Genomic DNA, 24,646 nt, shown 5'->3' on the forward strand with positions numbered 1-24,646 from the left:
TTTATTTTACAAAAAAAAATCTAAATAAAATTTAATTTTTACTTATTTTGTCTAATTTTTGATAATTTTTAAATTAAAAAAAAAATTAAAAAAAAAAAATTAAGAAAAAAAATCAAATAAGAAAATAAAATTAAAATAATTTTTTTTGAAAAATAAAAAATGTTTGTAAAAAATAAATTTAATAAATAATTTAAATTTAATTAAAATGTTCTAAAAAAATAATTAATTAATATTAATTAAAAAGTTAAAATTAATAAAAAAAAAATAATAAAAAAAATCAACACATGCACCTGCACTTCTTTAAAAATCATTCTGTCACTCAATCCTCATGTTATTCAAAAAAAAAAAAAAATTGTAAGAAACACCTTTCTACCACACAAGTCATGACAACGACTAATAACGAACGGAAATCATAAGTGCACTCCATTACAGCAACAGCAACTACAACAAAAAACTGTACTTGACAATTTATGATTATTATTAATATTCTTTGGAAACTCATTTATTTATTAACTACGATCGATTACTCGCGTCTCATGTGTGCGTTGTGAGTAGGTGAAATTAATCACCTTACAATTATTATTAAACTTTTTTAGAGTCATGATCCGTTATTTGTTGTTAAAAAAAATTAATTTGTTTGACCATCAATTTCTATCCAAGAAGAAATTCAGGAAACTAGTTTCAAAGTTTGACCTTTATTTGACCTTTAACACAGTTTGCGACGATTTTCAAACAAAATTCACCTCAAAATTGCCCGATAATGCGAATTATGTGTGAAAATTATGGGAATGCAGTTCAGCTCTACTGACTTTTCAGTTCATTCATTCATTATAATTTTTGCACTCGGCATACGAAATTTATTTTTTGGCAAGCATTCACCTTTTTCCCGTCCTCCCAGTCGACGTCGTCTTTTATTCATGAGACATTCAATGAGGCTAACCGTATGCCATGAAGCGAATTCACGTGCAAGTTAAACATTTTTGGCAGCCGTTTTGCATGTCTTTAGCCGGTCGACGCATCGTACTGAGACGAAGAAAGCGCGAGCTGCAAGGAAGGTCAATGCCTCGATGATAATAACAATAAATACACGACGATTTTTGGTGCGTCGAGACTAGTCTGGGACGAAAGAGAAAAAAGTTTCGTAAGAATTTTTCAGTTGTGGTAGGTTGGAAAAGACGATTTATTAGCTCAGTTGCAAGAAAAATTCAATTTTAAACAGGAAATATGCAATTACTTGACTCGACGATGATTTGTGTCGCGCAGTAAATTGGCTAGCTCAGGGTGCTTCTGTGTCATTTGTCGTTGATTTCCGCAAATAAATTTTCATTTTTGTTGATTTTCACACTTTTTATGCGATTTATGAGCCATTTGGATGCAAAAAAGACATCAAAACAGAACCAACCAACCTCAGCAAATGGGTTAGTTGTGAATTACGGTAACAAGATGATCGTTAAAGTTACATTTAAAGAACTGAAAAGTGCGATTTTGAGAGAAAATTGAGCAAGTTTATGGTAAGTTTTCGTTTGTCAAGTCAATTCAAGTGTCAAGTTCTATTTAAATTTTTTATTACAAAAAAAAAAAAAAAATACAAAAAAAATTTTTGATTAATTTTTAAATTTCAAAAATATATATTTAAAAAAATTTTTGTCAAAATGTCAAAAAAAAATTTAAATAATTTTTGAAAATTTTTTTAAATTTAATTTTATTTTTTTAACATTTTTTATTTATTTTTTTTTTTAACTTTTTATTTTTTTTTTATTTTTTATTTATTTTTTTTATTTTTTTTTATTTTTTTATTTATTTTTTTTTACTTTTTCATTTTTTTTTTTTAATTTTTTATTTATTTTTTTCACGAATAAAAATTCTTAAAAATATCAAAAAATTATTTTTCGAGTATTTTTATCTAAAAATCTTTAAAATTTATAAAAATTAATATTTTTGACATTTTTCTCAAAAGACCATTCTTAAAACAAATTTTGGTTCAAAACTTAAGCAAATTCGAAAACATTAAAAAAAAATTTACAATTTTAGTAATTTCTTGAACATCTTCTCCATCTTCTTCAAATATGTGCCTAATAAAATGCATCGCCATCCATCTATAACTTTCAACATGCACAAACAAGACGAGAGGAAAGACTTTGTTTACTCTCAAAATATTCATTCACTTTTCAGTAAAGTCTGAATAAACATTGAATATTACGCAAAAAAAAACTGCATGTGAGTGCAAACAATTCGAAATCTGCATAAAAAATTTGCATCCGATGATTCTTTACCGAAAAAATATTGCACAAAAATACAATAAATGCATTTTGTTTATTTCGTTAAAACAAAAGCGATAATCTGAAGTTTTTTTAATGAATACAAAAAAAAATACAATTAAATTGCGAGAAATAATAAATAAATGAAAAGGTAGCGACAAAACGTTGTTCAAGGCCGCCCCACGATTTTACAACATTTTTCGATTGTTTTTTCGTCAAAAGTCGTTGGCGACGTAAATTACAGATTTTAAGTTTTATTTTATGTGAGAAATCGCTTCGAGAAAAATATCTCTGGAAGTTGCGATTTCTTATCGGCAATTTTGTCGTCAGGTCAGAGGTTTGTTAAATGCCTTCACATGTGCTCGTTACATGAAGTAAATCGAAAATCACGATTTATTGATAATCAATCTCTCGTAATCAATAAAATTTAAGTTATCAAGCGAGTTGATCCATATTTGGCAGGAAAGGAAGTCGGAAATAATCACAAATATTTACTTTGTTTGCAAATCACATTTCATTTATTATTCTAGCTAGCTTGGCAATCAACGTAATTATCATTCAACGTAAAAAAAAAATAAAGTTTGTTATGAAATCTTTCTTTCGATCATTGTCTGACTGACGAGTTTCGTTTCGTTTCTTGCTCATTATTATTAATTTTTTTAGTAGCGTAAGACACGTTTCTTGGTTGTCTTGGCCCGGAACAATTTTGAGTTTTGTTTCTTTTTAAATAAAATTATTTAAATTGTTGAATTAGCAAAAATGCGAATTTCAAATTTTGATTGGAAAAAAAGTTTTTGTAAATTTTGAGTTTTTAATTTAAAAGGAAAAATTTTATTTTGTTTTTTATTTAAAATTAACAATTTTTTAAATTTTCAGATTTGTTGGATCCTGAAATGTTTTAAAATTTGTTAAACATCTTCAATCTTTATATACTATTAAATCCATTTATATAAGAAAGAATGTTAAAGCAAAATGTGGCGGAGGAAAAATAACAAGAAAAACAAAACCATCCTACCAGAAATGCACATCAGTCATAAGAGCATACCACAATTGACTTAGAAACACTGAGCAGAAAATCATAAAATTCAAAATTAGGGATGACAAAATCAAGGCAGGAGAAACAAAAAGCCATAGGATCAAGTCTTCGTACAATGTAAGAAATAATTAGTCTTCACAATGCATTTCAATGAATGATAATGCAACAAGAAAATAACAATCTCTTGTAAACTTAGCTCAGAAGAGTCAATATCTAAAAATGAGTTTATGGCTTATCAAAGTAGACAAAAATATTTTCGAAAGTAGGCAAAACCATCATATCAGTTTTATATTTAAAATCTATGAGAATGTATGAAAATCTATTCAAGCGTCTATAAGAATTATAAAAAAAATCTTGTTTCTTTGCTTTCATGCCTACTTAATAAGTTAAACAAAATGTTTAAGTTTTTGACAGTTCAGTTAAAACTTACGAGCTTCTTGTTAAGATTTGACTTTTTTTCATAAAACTTTAGTTTCAGAATATTATTTTGATAACAAGAAAGTTTAAAAAATTTTTACAACTCAATAAACATGAAACATTTTTAAAATTTGTACCATCCTTCTTTACTAACTCCATTCATCTCTCTCTAAGTACAAAAAAGAATCAAAGCTCTCGTTCAACAGAAATAATTGACATAAAACACGTAAAATATCGACTGTCTATCATTTTTGAGGTCGCTTAGTCGCTCGAAGACGTTTTAAAAAGTCGATTATGACAACAATCGCTCCGCGCATAAGAGAGATAATTGGCCGGTGTGTGCTTACCGTTTAATTTTCGGTTAATTTTGTTGCGAATTGCGAACATGGAAAGACGGAAAAAAAAGAAAACGCGAGTAATGATGAAGTTACCTTGGCGCGTTGTTCGTACAAAAGAATGAGTAGATCAGGAAGCTGCACGAAAAGAGCAAAAAAATAGAGGTGAATGAGACTCGAATGCCAACGCATTTCACTTTTCCCTACTTTGCTGCGCGCGTTATTTATAGACAGCTCATATTTTATTTTTCTGATAAATGTTTCGAGTTTTATATTTTCGTTTTCTGTTTACTTCTGTGTTACATTTCAAAATGCATTTTTTTTTGTGGTACGAAAATTTTATTATTTTATGAGAAAAGTCACAAAAGCGCTTTTTGAGTTAAAATTTTAACTAATTAAATTTTGAAAACAATTTTTTAATTAAAAATTTACTAAAAAATTTTTTTTTTATTTTTAATTAATTTTAAGCTTTTTAAATATTAAAAAAAAATTCTCTAAAATCGCCAAAGTTCTTCAACAATCGCCTCAGTAATGCACTTCACGCATATCTCGCGACTTAAAATATCAAATCATACGTAAACTAAAACCGCGTCTTTGTGCAACTCGCAAAGCCAAGCAAAACACAAATAAATAAATATCTTTCATTCATTTTTATTTAAAATTTTGTCTGACACTCTCGCGCGCCGCGCATATGATAAAAATAAATTGCATAACTGTACAATATTTTTTTTTTGTTTTTTAAAAAGACTCGTTGTTACTTTATAAAAACATTTTTTTATAAACCTGTGAATGGACTAAGCAAAAAAAAAATTACACGACAAAAAAAAAGTCGGGCATGAGGAAACGTTTAAGGTCGATTAGACCAACCCGAGAAAGAAGGAAATGTCGAAATTTGCTGTTTCGCTGACCCACTTGAGAAATTTCTGCAGATTCTAATCCTCCAAAGCAGTAAATATTTGTTAAAAAATCTTGAAGTATTGCCAGCAAAGAACAAGCAGTCCAGCTTATCATCGGCAATAAATTTTGATTAAATTTCTTGGATGCTTTCAAGTTTATTTTTTTTTTATCACAGCCTTGTACAATAAAATTTAAATAAACATAACTCCGGTTTAGATTTCTTCTCTCTTCTCATTGTCTAAAAAAAAAATCAAAATTCGAGCCAAATATTAGGAAAGTTTGATAAAAAAAGCAATAAATTTAGGTTTTTTTCGATAAACGTTTAAAAAGAAATACAAAAAAAACTCCCGACATTCTTCACTGGATCACGCATTTTGATGAAATTAAAACAAGGAATTATAATGAGACACACGCAAACTCCTGTTCAAGGTCAACTCATCACAAGAATTAATTATGCAAATTTTGGTAAAATATTTTATTTTGCACACCGGTAAAACATTTTTAAATTTCTTTTAAGATTCACGTTGAAAAGCAATAAAAAATGTTGAAAACTGATATTTTTTTAATGCACGAAACGAGTTCTGAATGGCGAAGATTTATGTCTCGGTGATAAGATTTGCTGTTAATTGATGTTGTTGCATAATGATCGGAAAGTTTTCGGGTATCTTTGACTTTTGTTGTGAGGACTTTTAGTCACGTAGGCATTTATTGTCAATTTTTTTGCAAAAATAAAAAATAAAAAAAAAAGTTTAATCAAAATCATTCAAGTTTCGAAAAAAAAAATTATTTTAAATTATTTTAATTTTTATTTTATTTTAAGAGAATTAATGTATTTTTTTTTAATAAAAAAATCAAATTTTAAAAATTTTATTTAATTTAATTTAATTTTAAAAATTTAATTAAAATAATTAATTTTTTGTTTTGTAATTTATTAATTAATTTTGATGAAAATCTAAAATTTTAAAATTTAGATAATTTTTTTTAATTAAAAATTATTATAAATTATAAAAAATAAAATGAATAAAAATATAAAATTTTCTTTAATTTTTTTTATAATAAATATCATTTAAAATAATTATTTTCACAATTTTTAAAGTATGAAAAAATTTTTTTAATTTAATTTTAATTTTAAATTTTTATTTATTTTTTTTACTTTTTTTATTAATTTTTTAATTTAATTTAAATTTTAAAATTATAAAAAAAGTGTTCCGATGTAAAAAACAATTAATAAAAAAATATTTAATTAATTAATAAAATAAATCAATCAACCGAAAATTAATCCACACTCAACAAAACTTGACATTTTTTGCTCCATTCAAGTGTCATGTCATCGCAATTAATTAGCACAGCTCAAAATCTGGCAAGATCAATTACTGGCCTATTTTAACGAGTTCTGTCACAACATTGTCAAGCGCTTGTCCGATTTATTAAAACAAAAAAAAAAAAATTATTTCGTTTAATGATTTCTGGTTCCAATTCGCAAAAAAAAACGAACATACCGTTCAAAATTGGATTATTTATTATTATTTAACTTCTCGTACAAAAGTTTTCTTTTTATTTCAAATTTATTACAAAATTACATTAGATTAAGGGAGATTACACGCGAACATTTTTTTGAGGTTTTTATTTTTTTTTCTTGAGTAATTAATGAGTTTTTGTTTGTTTACTGCGCGAAGAAATTGTAGGAGGCAGCGAACAATGCAATGACAAGTGTGTGTGGCCCAACTTCATGACAAGACGTTTTTTTTCTGTTTTTGTTATGTTGACTACTTTACTTCTTTGATGCAATAATTCCCTCCAATTGTGACTGTTTAAGCGGGAAAAAAATAAAATTTAAATATTTAAAAAAAAAAGTGAGATGAGGAAATTATGCAATTTTTTTCACCTTCAACTGCGTGTTCGTCTTCTTGAGGAACGCGACTTCCTCTGCGTGTTTTTTCTCTTCTGAAGCTCGTAACTCGGCATTTCTTCGTTCCGCTTGTTCTGCTTTGATTTTCATGTCGGTGATGGAATTTGAGAGTTTATCTTTCTCTTCTTCGAGTAATTTGATCCGTTCTTGTAATTCTTCCTTGCCTTCTTGCGATTGGAGGGCTTTGCGCATGCCAAAAGAGACGGAGCTGCAGTAAAGAGTCTCGTAAGCCTCCATTGACATCGCGATCTCGTCTCGAACGCGCAATAAAAGTAAACCGCGTTCTGCACAGTTGATCGTTACTTGACGAATTAATTCATCTAAAATTAAATTTTTAAATTAAATAAAAAATTTGTAAAAAAAAAATATTTTTTTAACAAAAAAAAAAATATGTATTTTCATCAAAAAATTTTTTTTCATAAATAAAATTTTTAAATAAATAAAAAAAAAATTTTTTTCGGTACAAAAATTATTAAATTTTAATTTTTAAATTAAGTTTTATTAATTCCGAATTAATTCAATTAAATTAATTATTTAAATAAATTAAATTTAATAAAATTAAATAAATAAATTTAAATAATTAAACAATTTTTTAAAATAAAATTCAATTTAATAATTTTTTGATAAAAAATTTTTTGAAAATTTTTAAAAATATTTTTTCTTGATTAAAAAATTATTTCATCAAAAAATATTTTTTTAAGAATTTTAATTTTTACCAAAGCACTGCGTGTAAAGTTCTCGTCTCACGGGACAAATTCCCGTCTCCCGAGCCTGACTTTGTTGCAATCTCGTGTCGAGCATCTCCTGCAAATTGATGACATCCTGTCGCGTCGCTGGCGTACTCGACACCGTTTGCGTCCAAAGTTGCCCATCTTCTTCCCACGTCCTCGGCGGCAAAATTGAGTTCAAAATTTCCTCGGTTTCTTTTCGAGCATCGACAATTGCTCCTCCTGCCGATGACGGGCGTTCCTTAATTTCCTCGTCTTTCTTCTCTTCGTGCTTCACCACGAGCACCGGATTGTTGTAACGCACGAGCGTCGTCTGAATTTCCGTCGTTTTTTCAGCCATCCTCAAATTTTTTGACTTTTTCCTTCTGAAAATTCTGATGCAGAAACGAATTGTTGACGCAAAATAAACAAATTTCGATGAAAAAACGTGACAACGGTTACTTGGCAACTTTCGCAGGAATTCCGGGTAACAAGTACTTGTTGCTGCTCATCGCTAAGGGAATTTAACTAAAACAACAAAATTACATGACACCCACGCACGATGTTTACCAGCAAGCGCGATGACCTTTGTTGTGTGGCGTAAAAAAATGAAGAAGATGAAAAAACGACGAGGAGTTAAAAAATTTCACTTTTCATTAAATTATGGAGGCAATAAAACAATGAAAGTAACGAAATAATGAACAAGTGGACAATAAAGTTGTGAATAAAAAAGTGATTAAAACGGGGAGATTAGAAAAGAAACGCATTAAAACGAGGGATTTATGACGAATTGTTGCATTCATGGGTCAGTGAAGGGTTTTCACACGATGATTTTTATGACAAGTTGTGTTAATTTTTTCTAAATGTTTTTACTTGAATAATGAATTTTAATTGAAAATTTTGAATTATTGCATTAAATTAAAATATTTAGTTTATTTAATTAAATTATATTTAATTAAAATAAATTATTAAATTTTAAAACTAATTTAATTCAAAATTATTTTTTAAAATAATTTAAAACTTTGAATTAAGAATTTTATTTTTGTATATTTTTTTAAATTATTTTTTTTAATATTTTTTTTATCATTTTTAAATTTGTTGCTCTTAAAAATTCAAAAGTCAAAAAAAAATAAATAAATAATTCAAAAATAAAAATTCAATTCAAAATAATTCAAAAGTTGGAAATATTTTAAAAAATTCGAATTTTAATGTTAAAAACTGATTTTTTTTAAATAAAAAATAAAAAAAAATATTTAAAAAAATTTAAAAAATATTTTTTTTTAATTCAAATTAAATTTAAATTTTTTAAAGAATTTTGGAATTAAAGAAAATTTAGAATTTAAACCAAATTTATTTTTTTTACTATTTTTTTAATTTTTTTTAGCTAAAAGCTTAAAAAAATAAAAGCTCTATGTTATAAAAAATATTAAATAAAAAAATTCAAAATTCAAAAATTCCGAAAAAAAGATTAATTTTTTAATTCATTGAAAAAATTTCCTAATGAATTCTATAAATATCAAAAAAATCTCTATACTCACTTAGAAATATAAAAAAAATCGACCTTGTCTCATTTTTCATCTCTCTCACTTCATTCCCGTCACAAATTTGTCAGAAAATCATCAACACTACCGAACATGACAAATTACGTTCATCTTCCGCTTTGTCCTTCTTAATGTCAAATTTCGGGTCTTTGAGCTTTAATGCCGTCTTAAGTAGCATCTTAAGCATCAATTTGATTAAGATTTACATAAATTTACAACTTTTTTTTTACTTTGAAACAAAAAAAAACAAGAAAAAAACGAAACATGCACAGAAAAAAAATCAATCGATCAATAAAATTAACAAAATTATCCGGAAAAAATTATCTTCTCCGTTGTTGTTAACAATAATGAAGTTGTTTCTCGTTTTAATTTAATTTCTAACTAATTTTATTGATCACTTCGCTTCGCCTCGCTTTTTTTGTACAGGCGTTGAAGTCAAAAGTGAAGCCAAGTAGTAAAGCACCGCACGAAATAAATTAATTTTGCTACGAAGGGCTAGTGATAGTAAAAAAAAAGTGCATAAATTGTGTTGAAATTTAAATTAAAATGTGAGACAATCGTCGTTTATGTTTTTTTTCTTTTTTTCTTTCTTTGGTGAAATGAAAAATAGAAATAATAATAATAAAAACAATAAAAAAAAAGATGATTTAAATGTCTTTTCTGCCGTTATTTATGGGCTTTTTATGCAGCTCTCAGCGAAGTATGCGATGATGCAGTGCTCGGTGAACTGAAAATTAGAGGTTTTAACGTCTTTGGAGGTAAAATTAATTTTTTCATTAAGAAAAAATTATTTTTTTTACCACGTGACTTGACCCAGTGCACATTTTTTAACATTTTAAATTTTTATCCCAATAAATATTTTAAATTTAATTCAATGTCAGTTCTAAATTTGTGATTTAGTTTGCTATTTTGAATATTTTCCAAAAACTGACCCAAAGCACATTTTTTTAAGGCTCTTGGCCCAGTTAACAATTTAAATTTTCACCATATTTTATTTTGTACTTAATTTATAAAAGCTTTTGTTAAAATTTTAAAATTTTTATTAATGAAACGTTTCAAGGCAAATTTCAAATTTTAACCACGTGACTTTTTTTCAGCCCAGTGCAAAATTCAAAATGTCTACCCAGTACAAATTCTACCTTTTGACCACGTAAAAGTTTTGGATTTACAAGCCAATGAATATTTTAAAGTTTTTTTCTTAATTAGAGCTTTACATTTTTGACCCAGATAGCATTTAAAATTTTAGCCCAATGCACATTTCAAAGTTTTTGCAAATTTCAAAGACGTTAAATTAACTTCAATTTCGATACAAGAGGGCAAAAAAATAATAATAAATTGTAACAAAAAATGCTTGAATAGGAAATGAGTGAAAGAGAAAATGAAATAATAATGAATTGTTGTGATGATTTGTTTGTTTCTCTCGTCGTGGCGTTTATTTGATGTGATTATTATTATTACCCAGCGAATTGTGTAACATTTAATTGTCGAGTCTATAACATCTCGTGAGCGAGCAAATTATGAAACCAACTTGCAAACATCGATCAGAATCACGCATTGGACATGCAGAAAAAAAATTTCTCATCGGAATGTCGTTTCGCTTCACAAAACCAAACAAAAGTTAAAAATAGAATTTTTCTTCTTCTTCTCCGTTGTCGTCGTCGTCTTGCCTGAGCCTGCAGAAACCTGTTACACATTGCACGGAATGCAACTCCATTGCACATTTTTTCTTCTTCTTCTGCTTCGTCTTCTAAACACGACGACGACACTCGTTCGCATGAAATTGAAAACTAAATTTATGACCAACGACGAACTGGAAGTAAATATAGCACCGCAACCACACAACGAGTCATAAGTCAATAAACAAAAAAGGAATAGAAGAGGACCAGAAAACCAGATTTTTGCTTTGTATGGCGAACGAAATGAGTGCCAAAGCATCTGAAAATGTAAATTTCTTTGTAGTTGTGTCGCTGCTGCTGCTGCTGATGATGATGCAGAAACTCGTTTGGTGGCTTCTCAATTTTTTTTTTGTGTTGTTCTTGTTCGTTTTATTTTATTTTTTAGATGCATTTGTGGCGTTTTGCGGAAATTTTTGTTGAAATTTCTTTTTCAATGAGATATTTTTTTAACTAAATTTTTTGAGACACTTTTAAACAAGAAATTTTTAATTAAATTCATTACTTTTGAAGAAAAAAATTATTTTGAGTAAAAAATTTTAAAATTTAAAAAAGAAACTCATAATTAAATTATTTTCAAATAAAGACTTAAGTTTCGATTTTTTTTAAATTTTTTATTCGCATAAAATATTTAATTTTTTAACTATTTATATAAATTTGAGTTAAATATTTTTGAATAAAAATTCATTAAATTAAGATTTTTTTTCAAGATAATTTTTTTTTTTTCATTTTTCTTTAATTTTATTTTTTTTAATTTAATGATTTTTTATTCAATAATTTTTTTTAAAAAAAGATTATTATTTTTATTAAAAATTTATTTAATTAGTTATTTTTTTTTTTAAATAAATTAATTATTTAAATTTAATAAATTAATTTATTTTTTTAATTTTAATTTATTTTAATATTTTTTTTTAAATACTTTTTTTTAAATTAATTTTTTTACGGAAATAACAAAAAAAAATCTGAAGGCGCCAACATTGAATTTCATTAAAAATCCTTCACTTCTTAATTTTTTTAAACTTTTTTTCATTCTTGCCTTAAAAAAGTTAAATAAAAAATTTACTCGGATGATATCACGGCGAGATTTGCTTTAATTCGCCAAACCACAACCGTGTGACCAATTTTAAATAAATTTCTTGCGCAGAAAACCATAAGGTAAGGAAACCTCTTTTACACACAGCACGCAACTTCAAGGTTCAACCCTTTTTATCAACTTCGCATTCTCTCGAAATCTCATAAAATCTGACAATCCGCCCACATTTCCCACTTCTGTTCGCGATGTCAATCTCGGAGAACTTTTTAATTAAAATTTAATTAAAAAAGAATTTCATTGAGAAAAAAAAATCGCAAAACGGGAACGAACAGGTTCTTGTTTCAAATCAAGTCTCGCAAGAAAAAAAAATCTCAATAAATAATAAAAAATAAATAAATAAAATTGACACGTGCGTGCGTAACTTTTCAATAAAATTGCGAAAAAATGTCTTGCGGAGAAATATTTACGTTGGCTCAGTTGCAAAAAAAAACGAAGAAAAAGTTATTCCAACGCAAAAAGTGTCAATCGAGAACATTTTGAAGCGATAATCTGAATTATTATTGCATTGTCGGATGGTGCTATGAAACGGAGACGGAACTGCAACGAGGTCAAAACCGGATTAAGATCAACAAGAATTAAACATTTTTTTTTCATTAATAAGTAGGAAGTTCGTAGGTACCTACATTTTTTTAATGTCAAAAAGATTCAAGTGATAAGAAATTTCATGAAAAAAATTGTTTAAAGTTTTTGACATAATTCATATTTTAGCATAAATTTATTTAAAAAAAAAAGCGGGTTTGGCGCCATTTTTAATAAATTATAAATTTTAAAAAATTATTTTTTTTTTAATAAGTTAAAAATTAAAGAACAATCAAATTAAATAAAATGAAAATGAAATAAAAAAATTAATTAAACGTTTAAAAAAAAATTAAAAAATAAAAAATAAAAAAAAATTTAAATAAATTAAAAATTAAAGAAAAATTAATTAATTAAATGAAAATGAGATAAAAAAAAATAAAATAAAAATTTTTTTAAATAAATAAAAAATTAAAGAAAAATAACAAAAAAAAATAAAAATTAAATAAAAATTTTTAAAAACAAAAAAATAATAAAAAGTTTAAATTTAATCAATTTTTTAATAAATTATTTCTATTTAAATTTTATTTTGGAACTTTTGAAAAACAAAAAGTTATTTTTTTTCATTAAATTTGAAATAAATTTTACTTTTCTAAAATTTTACTCATTAAAATGTGCATTATGTTTTTAATAGGGATGTCAAATATGAATATTTACATTTTTATACTCCTCAGTGATTATATAGCGATCTTTTATAGATCAACAAAAAAACATTAAAAACTTGAATAAAAAATTAAAAAAAAATATTTTAAGTTGGATTTTTGATGATTCATCCTAAACTTGCTTAATATTCTACATTTTTTTAAATTTTTTTTTTAATTTTATTATTTGTGTGAATTAAATTTCATCATAATACATTCCTTATCATCACACCAATTTTTCTTGTCTTTCAAACTCTTGTAAATGTGAAGTGACATCAGTGACAACTGCATTAACGTGTCAACCGAGTGACATTATTAACGCGTGAGACACTAAAAAATCTTGTGACAATCAAGATAACAACAAAAAAAAAGTTTATTTAATTTTTTTTTCTGCATAAACTCATAATAAATTTTAATAAAAAAAAATCACAAAAAATTATGCAAAAATATTTTTTATAATAAAATTTCATTTTTTATTAAATTAATGAAGATGTTAAACAAAACCGCACGTTTTTTTTATTTTTTTCGCCTTGACTGGTAAAAAATTACTGTTAACCTGTGATGTCATTTTACGTTGCATTTTTAGACCCTTAAATCCCTTGAAACTTAAAAAAAATGAATAAAAAATTTATTAAAACAAAGGTTGACATTTTTTATTGATTAATTAAGTTTTTAAAAAAATCTCCGGTCAATGTCTCTAATAATTACGTCAGCATCTCATAAAAATGTGACAAAAAAATGAAAACATAATCTGTCCGAAAAAAGGTATCACACACCTCATAACTTTCTTTCACACTGTCATAAAGACCGACTTATGTCTCGACTGTCGCTCAAACGAAAAAACGAACGAACGCGATTAACGAACCACATAAATAACTGACACACCGGAGAATTACTGCATTTATCTCTGAGTGATATCAATTATTATTATGTGCATTTTTTTCACGTTTTCAAAAAGAAATGTCACAAAAATGGGCTCGTGGGATCGGCTTACGACGCCCTTTGATCAGACATTTGCAGGTAACGGAAGTACAAAAAAAACAGTTCAACTTTCCTCGATCCTTATCTTGAGTCGCTCGCACGAAACACGCAGTCCAGTCAATTCGATCGCGAGTCAAGTATCTAAAATCGCGAAAAAACGAAAATTATTCGCCTTTTTAGAAAAGTGAAAAAAAAAAGTAAATAATAACAAGGTGCCAATGAATGATTGAAAAGTGATTTGAATCAGTCTTTTGTACTTTTGCTTTCGTTTTGTCTACTTTTTTTTTCAATTTTTGTTCAAATAATAATTTCGTTCATTTATTTGTGTATTGAACAGAATTGAATTGATTGAGTTGTTTGTAAAGTTTTTTTTTTTTGACAAGAAGATCACGATTCATGACAATCGTTTTGTGTTGAATATCATTTCACTTTGCTCGATTTTGGTGAATAGAAAAAATATGATTAATGAAGTGATAATTAATAAATGAAAGAAAATGTTTAAAAAATAATCAATTTTCGAAAATTTTAAGCTTTTTATCTTTCTATTTAACGAAAAAATTGAGTTTTTGTTTAATTTTTTTTAGAAAAATTTTTAAAAGCTCGAAATATTTTTTAGAAAAATTTTTAAAAGCTCGAATTATTTTTTAGAATAATTTTTAAAAGCTCAAAATATTTTTAGAAAAATTTTTAATAGCTCAAAATATTTTTAGAAGCTCGAAATATTTTTAGAAAAATTTTTTTAAAGCTCGAAAAAATTTTAAAAGCTCGAAATATTTTTAGAAAAATTTTTAAAAGCTCGAAATATTTTTAGAAAAATTTTTAAAACTCGAAATATTTTTTAGAAATATTTTTAAAAGCTCGAAAAATTTTTAAAAACATTATTAAAAGCTCGAAATTTTTTTAGAAAAATTTTTGAAAGCTCGATATATTTTTAAAAGCTCGAATTTTTTTTAGAAAAATTTTTTAAAGCTCTAATTTTTTTTAGAAAAATTTTTAATAGCTCGAAATATTTTTAGAAGCTCGAAATATTTTTAGAAAAATTTTTTTAAAGCTCGAAAAAATTTTAAAAGCTCGAAATATTTTTAGAAAAATTTTTAAAAGCTCGAAATATTTTTAGAAAAATTTTTAAAACTCGAAATATTTTTTAGAAATATTTTTAAAAGCTCGAAAAATTTTTAAAAACATTATTAAAAGCTCGAAATTTTTTTAGAAAAATTATTAAAAGCTCGAAATATTTTTAGAAGCTCGAAATTTTTTTTAAAGCTCGAAAAAATTTTAAAAGCTCGAAATATTTTTTAAAAAATTTATACTCGAAATATTTTTTTAGAAAAATTTTTAAAAGCTCAAAATATTTTTTAAAAAAAATTTTGAAAGCTCTAAATGTTTTTTAAAAAATTTCTAAAAGCTCTAAATATTTTTTAGAAAAAATTTTAAAAGCTCGAAATTTTTTTTTAGAAAAATTTTTAAAAGTTCGAAATATTTTTTAACAAATTCAGAAAAATTTTTAAAAGCTCGAAATATTTTTTAAAAAATTTCTAAAAGCTCTAAATATTTTTTAGAAAAATTTTTAAAAGCTCGAAATATTTTTTAGAAAATAATTTTAAAGCTCGAAGTATTTTTTAGAAAAATTTTTAAAAACTTGAAATATTTTTGAAAATTTTTTTGGAACATTTTCCTTCAAAAAATAAAACGAAAAAAATTTTGCGAAAAACATGGATCTTTATTGTTTTGCTGATATGAGAAATAAATAAAGGTCAATAGGTTTCACGTGATAATTTTTTCATATCGCGCTACTATCGACACACTATTAAAATCGACGAAACACCTTAATGGAGCAAATATTCCTTCGAGATGCTCTTCTCAATGGTGAATTTTTCTCCGAAGGGCAAGTATTTTTGTCCATACCACAAGTTTCCGTAGAATTTGTTTCCGAGAAGACCATCATAGGATTTGCCATAATAATCACCGAATTTGTGCAAATAGTTGTATCCGAGTCCGTGGAACATGTCGCGCATGAAAGGCAAATCGGTGTGCATGACATCGACAAAGTTGAAGTGCAACCAGTAGTATTTCATGTACATCATGTAGTCGGAGATTTTGCACCACATGAACATATCAAAGTAATGGGGATCATAAGTGGTGAAGTCGATATTCATCATCATCATCCATTGCATCAATCCTGAAAGAAAAATTTTTCTGTAATTTTTTTTTTTGATGAAATTTTTTTTTAATAGGTTACCAGTCATTTTGTTGCAATACATGGGCATGCCAAAGACACTGTGAGTCTTGACATCAACAGTCGACAAGATATCGTGGAAGCGAGTGTGGAAGATGTCCAAAAGTTCAACCAAGTATTTGTAGTAGAAAATGACGAAGTCCTTCTTGACCAAGGTGATGTCTTTGTCCAAGATGTGAGTGCGACCTCCCAACATCAAAGTGCGGTAATCGATGTTGTCCGAATACAAATCACGTCCATAGCCATAGGTGCCATAGTTGTAGTTGTATGGGAAATAGGGGACTGCGGAGGCAGCAGCGACAACGGCTAACAAGATCAAGACTTTCATGGCGAATCTTCTAGTTGCTCTTCGGTACTCGAGAATGCACTGAATGATTTTTTCAAGAACATCGACGTCTTATATACTGCCAGAAATCCGTCGCTATCAAGTTGAATTGTTGCATAATTCTTATCAAAAGTTCACGCGAATTCTATTCAAAAATAGATTTTGACAATTTTTGGGAGAATTGTAGTAGAAAGTGATAAGAAAACAAAAAAAAAATAAATAACAATTAATTAAAATTTCGCGTGTGATAATGAGAATTATTCAATTGCAAGATATCGGAAGACGACAGATGTTCAAGTTTTGATGCACTTGGAAACAATTTTTAGAACATTTTTTTAATCAAATGTACTCATTTTTTTTAATGATGAAATTTAAGTTAAAAGTGAATTTTTTAATCAGAAGAAAATTCAGGAAAAAAAATCAATTTTTCGATTTAAGTTGAAATTAATTTTAAATTTAGAGTTTTTGATCAATTTTAGTGACTTTTTTGACAAAAATTTTCAAATCGAAATTAAAAATCATAAAAATTAATTTATTTTAAGCAATTTTCAATCAATGTTTTAATATAAGTCCTATTAAGGATTTTATTATAAAAAATTTTTGAAAGTGATTCTTAAGTACTAAAATAGGTACTAAAATTTTAGCAGAAGCTAAAAAGAGACTTTTCTGAAAATTCAAAGTTTCTAAAGATAGACAAACATTGAAAAAAAAATCGGTTTTGTTGTCTCGTTGAAGAAATTTAATAAAAATATTTAGTACTAAAAGGCTTTAAAAAAATACAAAAAAAAAATTATTTTAATAATAAAATGTAGTAAATTTTTTTTTTAATAATTTTAAAAATTTAATTAAATTAAATTAATAATAATTAAATAATAAAATTTAATTAATTAATTTTAATTTAATAAATCATAATTTATTTAAAAAATTAAATTAATTTTAAATTTAGAGTTTTTGATCAATTTTAGTAATTTTTTTGACAAAAATTTTAAATCTTTAAATTTTGAAAATTTAAAAAAAATATTTTATTTTATTTTTTAATATTAAAATTAAATTAATTAATAAATTAAACAATAAAATTATGTCAAAAAATTAAATTTAATATATTTAATTAAAATTAATTAATTAAATTTATTAATTATTTTTTTTAAAGATTTTTTTTTTATTTTTAATGAAATTTGGATAGAAAAAGTACTTTTAAAGAAAAAAATTTTTCAAACAAATTTTAAAAATTCTTAAAAATTTGAAACTAATGACAAAGTAAAATTAAAATCTCTAAATTACAATTTTTATTGAAAATTCTTCAAATTTTGTCAAAATTTTATCTCAAAATAATTCATGAAATTTTTTTGACCAAAAAAAAAATAAACAAGAAAAATTTACTCGATAAGAAAGATAACGGAAACAAATATCACAGCAAAAAAAATCCCATTCCCTAACTTTTCAAATGCATTCCATACCCTTTTGTTCACGTCCATCGAACTGTCCCCTCAATCGAAAAAAATCCTCTTATCTCAAAATCGCAAAAATTTCACTCAAAAAGACAATAAACGTCAATGTCCATAAAACACATTGCGACCTCTCGTTAAGCCCTTTTTGCATTTTTTTTTTTCTTTCGTTATCAACATCAAATCAACTTCGCTCTAAACTAATAACTTTCACAAAACAATGCAAGCAACACAACGAGAAATCAATAAACCTCCTGCAACAACAACAAATAATCAGCAAGCCATGCAGGTGATGCGATTTGTTTTGTTAACGTTTTCGAGCGTAGTTGAAGTAATGCTCACGTGTTGTCTATTAATTTCTTCTTCGTCTTCTTCTTCGTTTTTCTCTCTCGTTCAGCTTTTGTCTTGGCTGCTAACGAACATTTCATTAGCGTTCGAGTGCGGCGCGCGGTATCACAGCCAACATCAAGACATGGCACGTACATTTTTTGTTTTACGTGATTGATATCTCGCTGTCTCTTCCTCTAATTTTACAAGCAAATCGATTGAAACACGCTTTTTTCGCATTTCCTTTAGAAATTTGAGATTAGTGATTTGAGACGTTGGAATTTTTGTCGTTTCAGGTAAACAAATTGAACAAATGTGACTTCGAATGAATAAAAATTTTCAATGTTAATGAATTAACAATTTTTATAGAACTTCACTTTTTTTACAAATTTCTATACCTAACTTTTTATCCCTAAACGGAAACTTGAACCTTTTTAAGCTGATATAAAAAAGAGTCTCCGACATTTCCTTTAAAATTGTTTAAAATGTTGAATTATCAGAAATTAGTCAGTGAGTTTTAAGACAATTTATCAGCAAATGAACAATTTTTGCAATTTTAAAAACTTGAAGAAAAATAGAATCAAATTTTTTATTTAGAATTACTTTATTACTTTATTCTTTTATTTATTTATTATTTATTTTATAATATTTTTTTTTTTTTTTGGTATTAATTTATTATCCTTTAATAGTTTTCTTCATAAATATTTTATTTTTTGTTTTTATAAATTTTCATTCTTCAAATTCGAGATGATCGTATATTTCTTCAGGATCTTTAATAGTTGAATAGTAGTGTTCTTCTTCCTCTTGATTATTTTTTAAGTCATTTAAAGCAGGATTTTGTGGATATGAATAGTATGCATAGTAATCTTCAATATTATTGCTCCTATTTAGTCTATTTTTGCATTTCGTATACAAATTTTTGCAAATTGCGATCATTGCTATGAGGACTAATAAGCCGAGAACTGAGAAGATGATAATGTAGAATGTGGTTCCTTTACCTTCTATGGATGCCTTCAACTGATTGACTTGTTTGAGTTTTCTTTCAGACAAATAAAATCTTTTAATTCTTTCCCATTCATCTTTTTGCTCAATACAAATACTTAAGTATCCAAGATCAGAATTATCGATTTTGTTTTCTTCTAAAATTTCACTCATTTCTTTTTGGCGTTTACACCAAAATTTGTTATGATTTAAAAACAAGGCTTCCAAATGGCCATTTTCTTGAACAAATTGTTCCACATTAACATCAAACAAGGAATTTTGATGCAGATGAATTACCTTCAAATTTTTCTTTCCTTTCAAAAATTCTGCATCTGTCAAAATATTATTTGACAAATCAATTTCTGACAAAATTTTATTGTTGACAAAGAAGTTTTCGTCAATTTCAGTAAGTTTGTTATTGGATAAATCAATCCATTCTAACTTTACATTTGTTGCAAGCATTTTTAATGGAAGACTTTGTAACTTATTACCAGATAGCTTCAGATACATCATTTCAACACATTTTTCAAACGCATTTTCATCTACGAAAAGTATTTCACAGTTTAAAGCTCTAAAGGATGTAAGGTTAGGAACTGTTTCACAAACATCATTCGTCAGCACTTCAATATAAGAGTTTTGAAATTCGACAAAAGTCACATTGATTAGTTTATCTTGATCAAAGATAATGTTAAAATGCTTCTCAATATAAGTTGTTTGGACATCATGTAAAAAACAACCAGTATATGGAATAAAAAATATTCCATCAATATGATTTTCTTTGCACTTGTAACTTTTAATATTCCCCTTGATCACTTGCACAAATAAAAATAAAACACAAAACAATTTTTGGGACCAGAAATGGAGCTCCATATTTTTTACGAATATTCCTTATTTTTTAATACGTACAAGTCCTATAAGTCATTCCTTATATACAAAAAAAATTACCTCTATAAACGGAAATTTGCAATCTTTTGAGATGATACAAAAAGTGTCTGAAACATTTCCTTTAAAATTTTCTTCAAAATGCTGAGTTATCATCAGATGTTAGTCAGCGAAATTATATTGTTCTCAAATGAACGACATGAATTAAGCTTTTCAAAAAATGAACAAAATTTTTCAAAGAAAGAAAAAATTTGTCATAAAATGAACAAAATTTGTTAAAAAAATATATTTTTTTTAAATTAACAAAAATGGTAAAAATGAAGCTTCAAATGAACAAAAATTTTAATAAAATGAACAGAATTGTCTTGAAATGAACAAACTTTGTCAAAAAATGAACAAATTTTTCAGGAAATGAAAAATTTGTCAAAAAGTTGAACAAAATTTATCTTAATACTAACTTCATTTGAATTTTAATAAACTAAAGGCTCAAATTTCACGATAAAACCTAATTTTTTATTGAAAATTGGTCAAACAAACTTAAAAATTAATACAAAAAACCGCTCATGCAATCATCGACATTGGTCTCTTATGTCTTTTCTTCTCCTCTTCCTCACGTTCTCGCAATATCTCTTGCTCCATTTCCTCTTCCGCTTCACGCATTTCCTCCCGTTCGATCAAAAAGTACAACAAATGATAATGTCCATTTTCTCCCGCATACTCGACCGGTGTCTTGCCATCTTTATCTTTGGCATAAATATTCGCGCCCTGATTCACCAAAAAAACCGCAAGAGCTCCATACCCCTTTTGGCAAGCATAATGCAAAAAGGTCCTGCCCCGCAAATCCTTCAAGTTAACACTGCACATTTCCGGATTAAGGAACAAATAGTGAACGCAGAAGAAGAAACTGACAAAATCGTGTTCGGAAAAGGTGACTTGCTCGGGAGTTTCGCTGTAACGTAATCTCAGGAGGAATTCATGGACTGCGAGATGTCCACATTGGGCAGCCACGTGCTCCGGAAGGACTCCTTGAACGTCTTTGCTGTTCATGTTGGCGCCTTTGAGAAGGAGGAATTTGACGATTGTCAGATCGCCTTCAGCTGCTGCCGTATGAAGAGGAGTCGCGTTATGCTGAGCTTTTGTATTAACTTCAGCATTATTGGCTAGAAGGAATTTTAATATCTCCAAGTTGCAATGATGGACTGAGTAATGCAAAGGAGTCCATCGTAGTTCATTTTTCGAGTTGATATCTAAGCCAGCGATTATTAAGTATTCCAACATTTCCTGCTGATCTTCGACGGTATGACGTTCGTTCGTGGGAACGCAATCCGAAGCGAGATGAAGTAAAGTTCCGCCATTTATGTCACGAACATGGATATCGGCGCCACGATGGACCAAAAGTTGAACACTTCGAATGTGGCAATTGTGAACGGCGTATTGGAGCGGAGTCCATCCCTGATTGTCTTTGAGTGTCATATCGCCCCCATGACGCAAAAGTAACTCAAGGATCTCGTGTTTGCCCTCGGAGGCAGCCAAATGAACCGGAGTGCCGCCATCCAAGTCTTTCACATTCGGATTAGCTCCTTTTTTCAGCAGCAACCTCACGAGACTCGTGTTTTCTTTGTTAATGGCGATATCCAGTGGCGTAATGTCAGCGTTATTTCTCACATTCACATCGATCGTTTGCTTGTCTTTTTTGTGATCCAACAAAAGTTTCACCGCCTGAATGCGTCCGTACCACACCGCATGATGCAAGAGCGTTGAACCCTGAAAATCCTTCACTTTTGTAATGTCCAGCGAATCGTCGCCGTTTTTCTGTTCCAAAATACTCTGCGCAATGTCTTGCTTGTCTTCCTGAATCGCCGCCAAAAGAGCTTTAATCGGGTCCTCAACATCCAACGAAGCAGCCATTTTTTTGTCTTTTTTGGTTGAATTCGGTGAAAAAGTTTCAAGCAAAAAAATTTCGTGTCTTCACTTCCGCGTTTCGCTTTTTCAACTGATGAAAAGTCGTCGTTCGCACATCTGCAACTCTCTGAATTTTCGTCCCACTGACGATGCTCGGGAAAATGCAGAGATGTACCTTTTGAGTGAAAATTTTGCGGGAAATTTGGGTTTTGCGGTACACGACTGCTGGCGAGATTTATTTTTAGGTCAAAGTCTGTCAAAATAGTGTGCGTTTTGTGTGTGGCGTCGTCGTCGTTCGTCGTCGTCATTGAAAATCTTGTTTATTTATTTTTTTCACAGAATTTCTCTTGGTTCTCTCAAAAAATAAAGAAAAATGAGAGGAAATTCGTCAATGAAAACTCCCACCTGTTTTTGCAGTTCATTGCGTCGAACGAATGTCGTCATTCAGAGGAAAGCTTGAAAGGTCAATTTTCTTACGTTTTTACAAATTTTACGATTTTTGAATAATTTTTTGATATTTTTATTCTTATGACATTCATTTTCTGACAAAATTCTTTCCATTTTACGAAAATGTTGTTCATTTAAGATTTTAAGTTCATTTGTTAATTTGTTTAAATTGTTAATTTTCTTCAATTTTTTTGTTCATATATACCTTTGGATTTTCTTAAACCTGAATATTTTCTTGTATAGAAAGTATGTTCTCGCTATACAGAAATCTTTACTTCTATAACCGGAAATTTGCAATCTTTTGAGATGTCTGAAACATTTCCTTTGAAATTTGCTAAAAATATTACATTACACGGTCCAACAAAGTATTTTTTTTTTTTGGCTCTAACAGATCAAATTATTTTTTATGAATTTTTGAAAATTTTAAATAAAATCAATTCTGCTTCTCGTGTCATCTCAATTTTTGACAAATTTTTCAAATTTTTTGATAAATTGTACTATTTTGTGATTCTAATAATCATTTGAGCCATTTCAGACAATTTTGGAAAAAAATTGTGAGATTTAGAGAAAAGCTGAAAATTAAATAATAAAAAGTTTTTTGAAAAGATTTAAAATTTTTATAAAAATTATCAAAAACAACTTAAATAATTATTAGAAGCATAAATAAGCACATTCTAATCAAAAAATTTGAAAACTTTGACCAAAATCGAGAAGCCACGAAGAGCAAAATGATCATTTTTCAAAATTTTTAAAAAATCATAAAAAAATTATTTGACCTGTTATTTACAGCTTTACAGCCAAACAAAACAAAAAAATACGTATCGAATGTTTTTTACTAGTCCTCTATCATCTCCAATAGGTTTCAGAATTATTTAATATTTTCAGAAATGATTAGCTGGACCGTGTAATGTAATATTTTTAGCAAATTTCAAAGGAAATGTTTCAGACATCTCAAAAGATTGCAAATTTCCGGTTATAGAAGTAAATATTTATGTATAAAAGGAATGACTTATAGGACTTGTATGCATTAAAAAATAAGGAATATTCGAGTAGAAAAGTCCAAATAAAAAACATGGAGCTCCATTTCTGGTCCCAAAAAATATTTTGTGTTTTATTTTTATTTGTGCAAGTGATCAAAGGGAATATTAAAAGTTACAACTGCGACGAATACAGTGATTATGATTATAATAGTTGTGTTTTAGATAATGTCCACACTACTGTTTCGGAGAAGCATTTCAACATTATCGTCGATCAAGATAGAGAAATCAATGTCACTTTTGTCTATTTTGAAAACTCCAATATTGAAGTGCTGACGAATGATGTTTGTGAAACATTTCCAAACCTGAAATCCTTTAAAGCTTTAAGCTGTAAAATACATTTTGTAGATGAAAATGCGTTTGAAAAGTGTTTTCAAATGGAAAAACTTTCGCTATCCAAAAATAAATTAAAAAGTCTTCCATTAAAAATGCTCGCCACAAATATAAAGTTAGGATCGATTTATTTAAACGAAAACAAACTCACTAAAATTGACGAAAACTTCTTTGTCAACAATAAAATTTTGTCAAAAATTGATTTGTCAGATAATATTTTGACAGATGTAGAATTTTTGAAAGGACACCAAAGTTTAAAGGCAGTTTATCTGCAAAAAAATTCGTTGTTTGATGTCAATGTGGAGGACTTGACTAAAGCAAATAGTCTTCTAGATACCTTGACATTATATGATAACAAATTTTGGTGCAAACGACTAAAAGAAATGATTAAAATTTTAAGTGAAAGAATAAGATATTATTATCTTACAGACTCAGAAAATTGCATCGAGCAAAAAGATGAATGGGAAAGAATAAAAAGATCTGATTTGAAAGAATTTGCCGAAAACCCTAAAATTGTTCAGAAATTCTCGTTAAACGATTCTGAAGAATTAAAAATCGATGCAAAAACAGAAATAATTCAAAACTTGTCCTTGGTTTTAACAAAAGAAGAACTAAAGAAAATCATGGAAAGTAAAGAGACCAAAATCGAGATTATCATCTTCTCACT

General features: G+C 27.2%; 4 protein-coding genes across 7 annotated transcripts in view; 1 reads left to right on the top strand and 3 right to left on the bottom strand.

Annotated features, from left to right (window-relative positions):
- LOC134832005 (rho GTPase-activating protein gacZ) overlaps positions 1 to 24,646 on the top strand; it is a 121,979-nt gene that overhangs the window by 10,764 nt on the left and 86,569 nt on the right. The window lies entirely within an intron of this gene.
- LOC134832065 (putative inner dynein arm light chain, axonemal) lies at positions 6,715 to 7,920 on the bottom strand. Its single transcript, XM_063845954.1, has 3 exons — positions 7,569 to 7,920; positions 6,829 to 7,172; positions 6,715 to 6,750 (listed from the first exon to the last, which is right to left on the bottom strand). The coding sequence occupies exons 1-3, from the start codon at positions 7,918 to 7,920 to the stop codon at positions 6,715 to 6,717; spliced, it is 732 nt and encodes a 243-aa protein (XP_063702024.1).
- Positions 15,780 to 16,656, bottom strand: LOC134831876 (uncharacterized). The gene is made up of 2 exons (XM_063845704.1): positions 16,304 to 16,656; positions 15,780 to 16,243 (listed from the first exon to the last, which is right to left on the bottom strand). Exons 1-2 carry the CDS (start codon positions 16,626 to 16,628, stop codon positions 15,891 to 15,893), a joined length of 678 nt encoding a protein of 225 aa, XP_063701774.1. The 5' UTR covers positions 16,629 to 16,656; the 3' UTR covers positions 15,780 to 15,890.
- On the bottom strand, positions 20,822 to 22,168 carry LOC134828989 (serine/threonine-protein phosphatase 6 regulatory ankyrin repeat subunit B-like). The gene has a single exon (XM_063841982.1). The coding sequence runs from the start codon at positions 22,166 to 22,168 to the stop codon at positions 20,822 to 20,824; it is 1,347 nt and encodes a 448-aa protein (XP_063698052.1).

The sequence above is a fragment of the Culicoides brevitarsis genome, chromosome 2 (genome assembly GCF_036172545.1).
Source record: "Culicoides brevitarsis isolate CSIRO-B50_1 chromosome 2, AGI_CSIRO_Cbre_v1, whole genome shotgun sequence".
In the NCBI taxonomy this organism is placed as follows: domain Eukaryota; kingdom Metazoa; phylum Arthropoda; class Insecta; order Diptera; family Ceratopogonidae; genus Culicoides; species Culicoides brevitarsis.

What these genes read in the sequence shown, in the direction of transcription:
- LOC134832065 (XM_063845954.1), bottom strand. Translation starts at nt 7,920, where the DNA reads ATGGCTGAAAAAACGACGGAAATTCAGACGACGCTCGTGCGTTACAAC. An exon ending in ACTTTACACGCAGTGCTTTG is followed by an intron (nt 7,173 to 7,568) that starts GTAAAAATTAAA and finishes ATTTAATTTTAG; the next exon opens with ATGAATTAATTCGTCAAGTA. An exon ending in AGACGAACACGCAGTTGAAG is followed by an intron (nt 6,751 to 6,828) that starts GTGAAAAAAATT and finishes CCGCTTAAACAG; the next exon opens with TCACAATTGGAGGGAATTAT.
- LOC134828989 (XM_063841982.1), bottom strand. Translation starts at nt 22,168, where the DNA reads ATGGCTGCTTCGTTGGATGTTGAGGACCCGATTAAAGCTCTTTTGGCG.
- LOC134831876 (XM_063845704.1), bottom strand. Translation starts at nt 16,628, where the DNA reads ATGAAAGTCTTGATCTTGTTAGCCGTTGTCGCTGCTGCCTCCGCAGTC. An exon ending in GTATTGCAACAAAATGACTG is followed by an intron (nt 16,244 to 16,303) that starts GTAACCTATTAA and finishes TTTTTCTTTCAG; the next exon opens with GATTGATGCAATGGATGATG.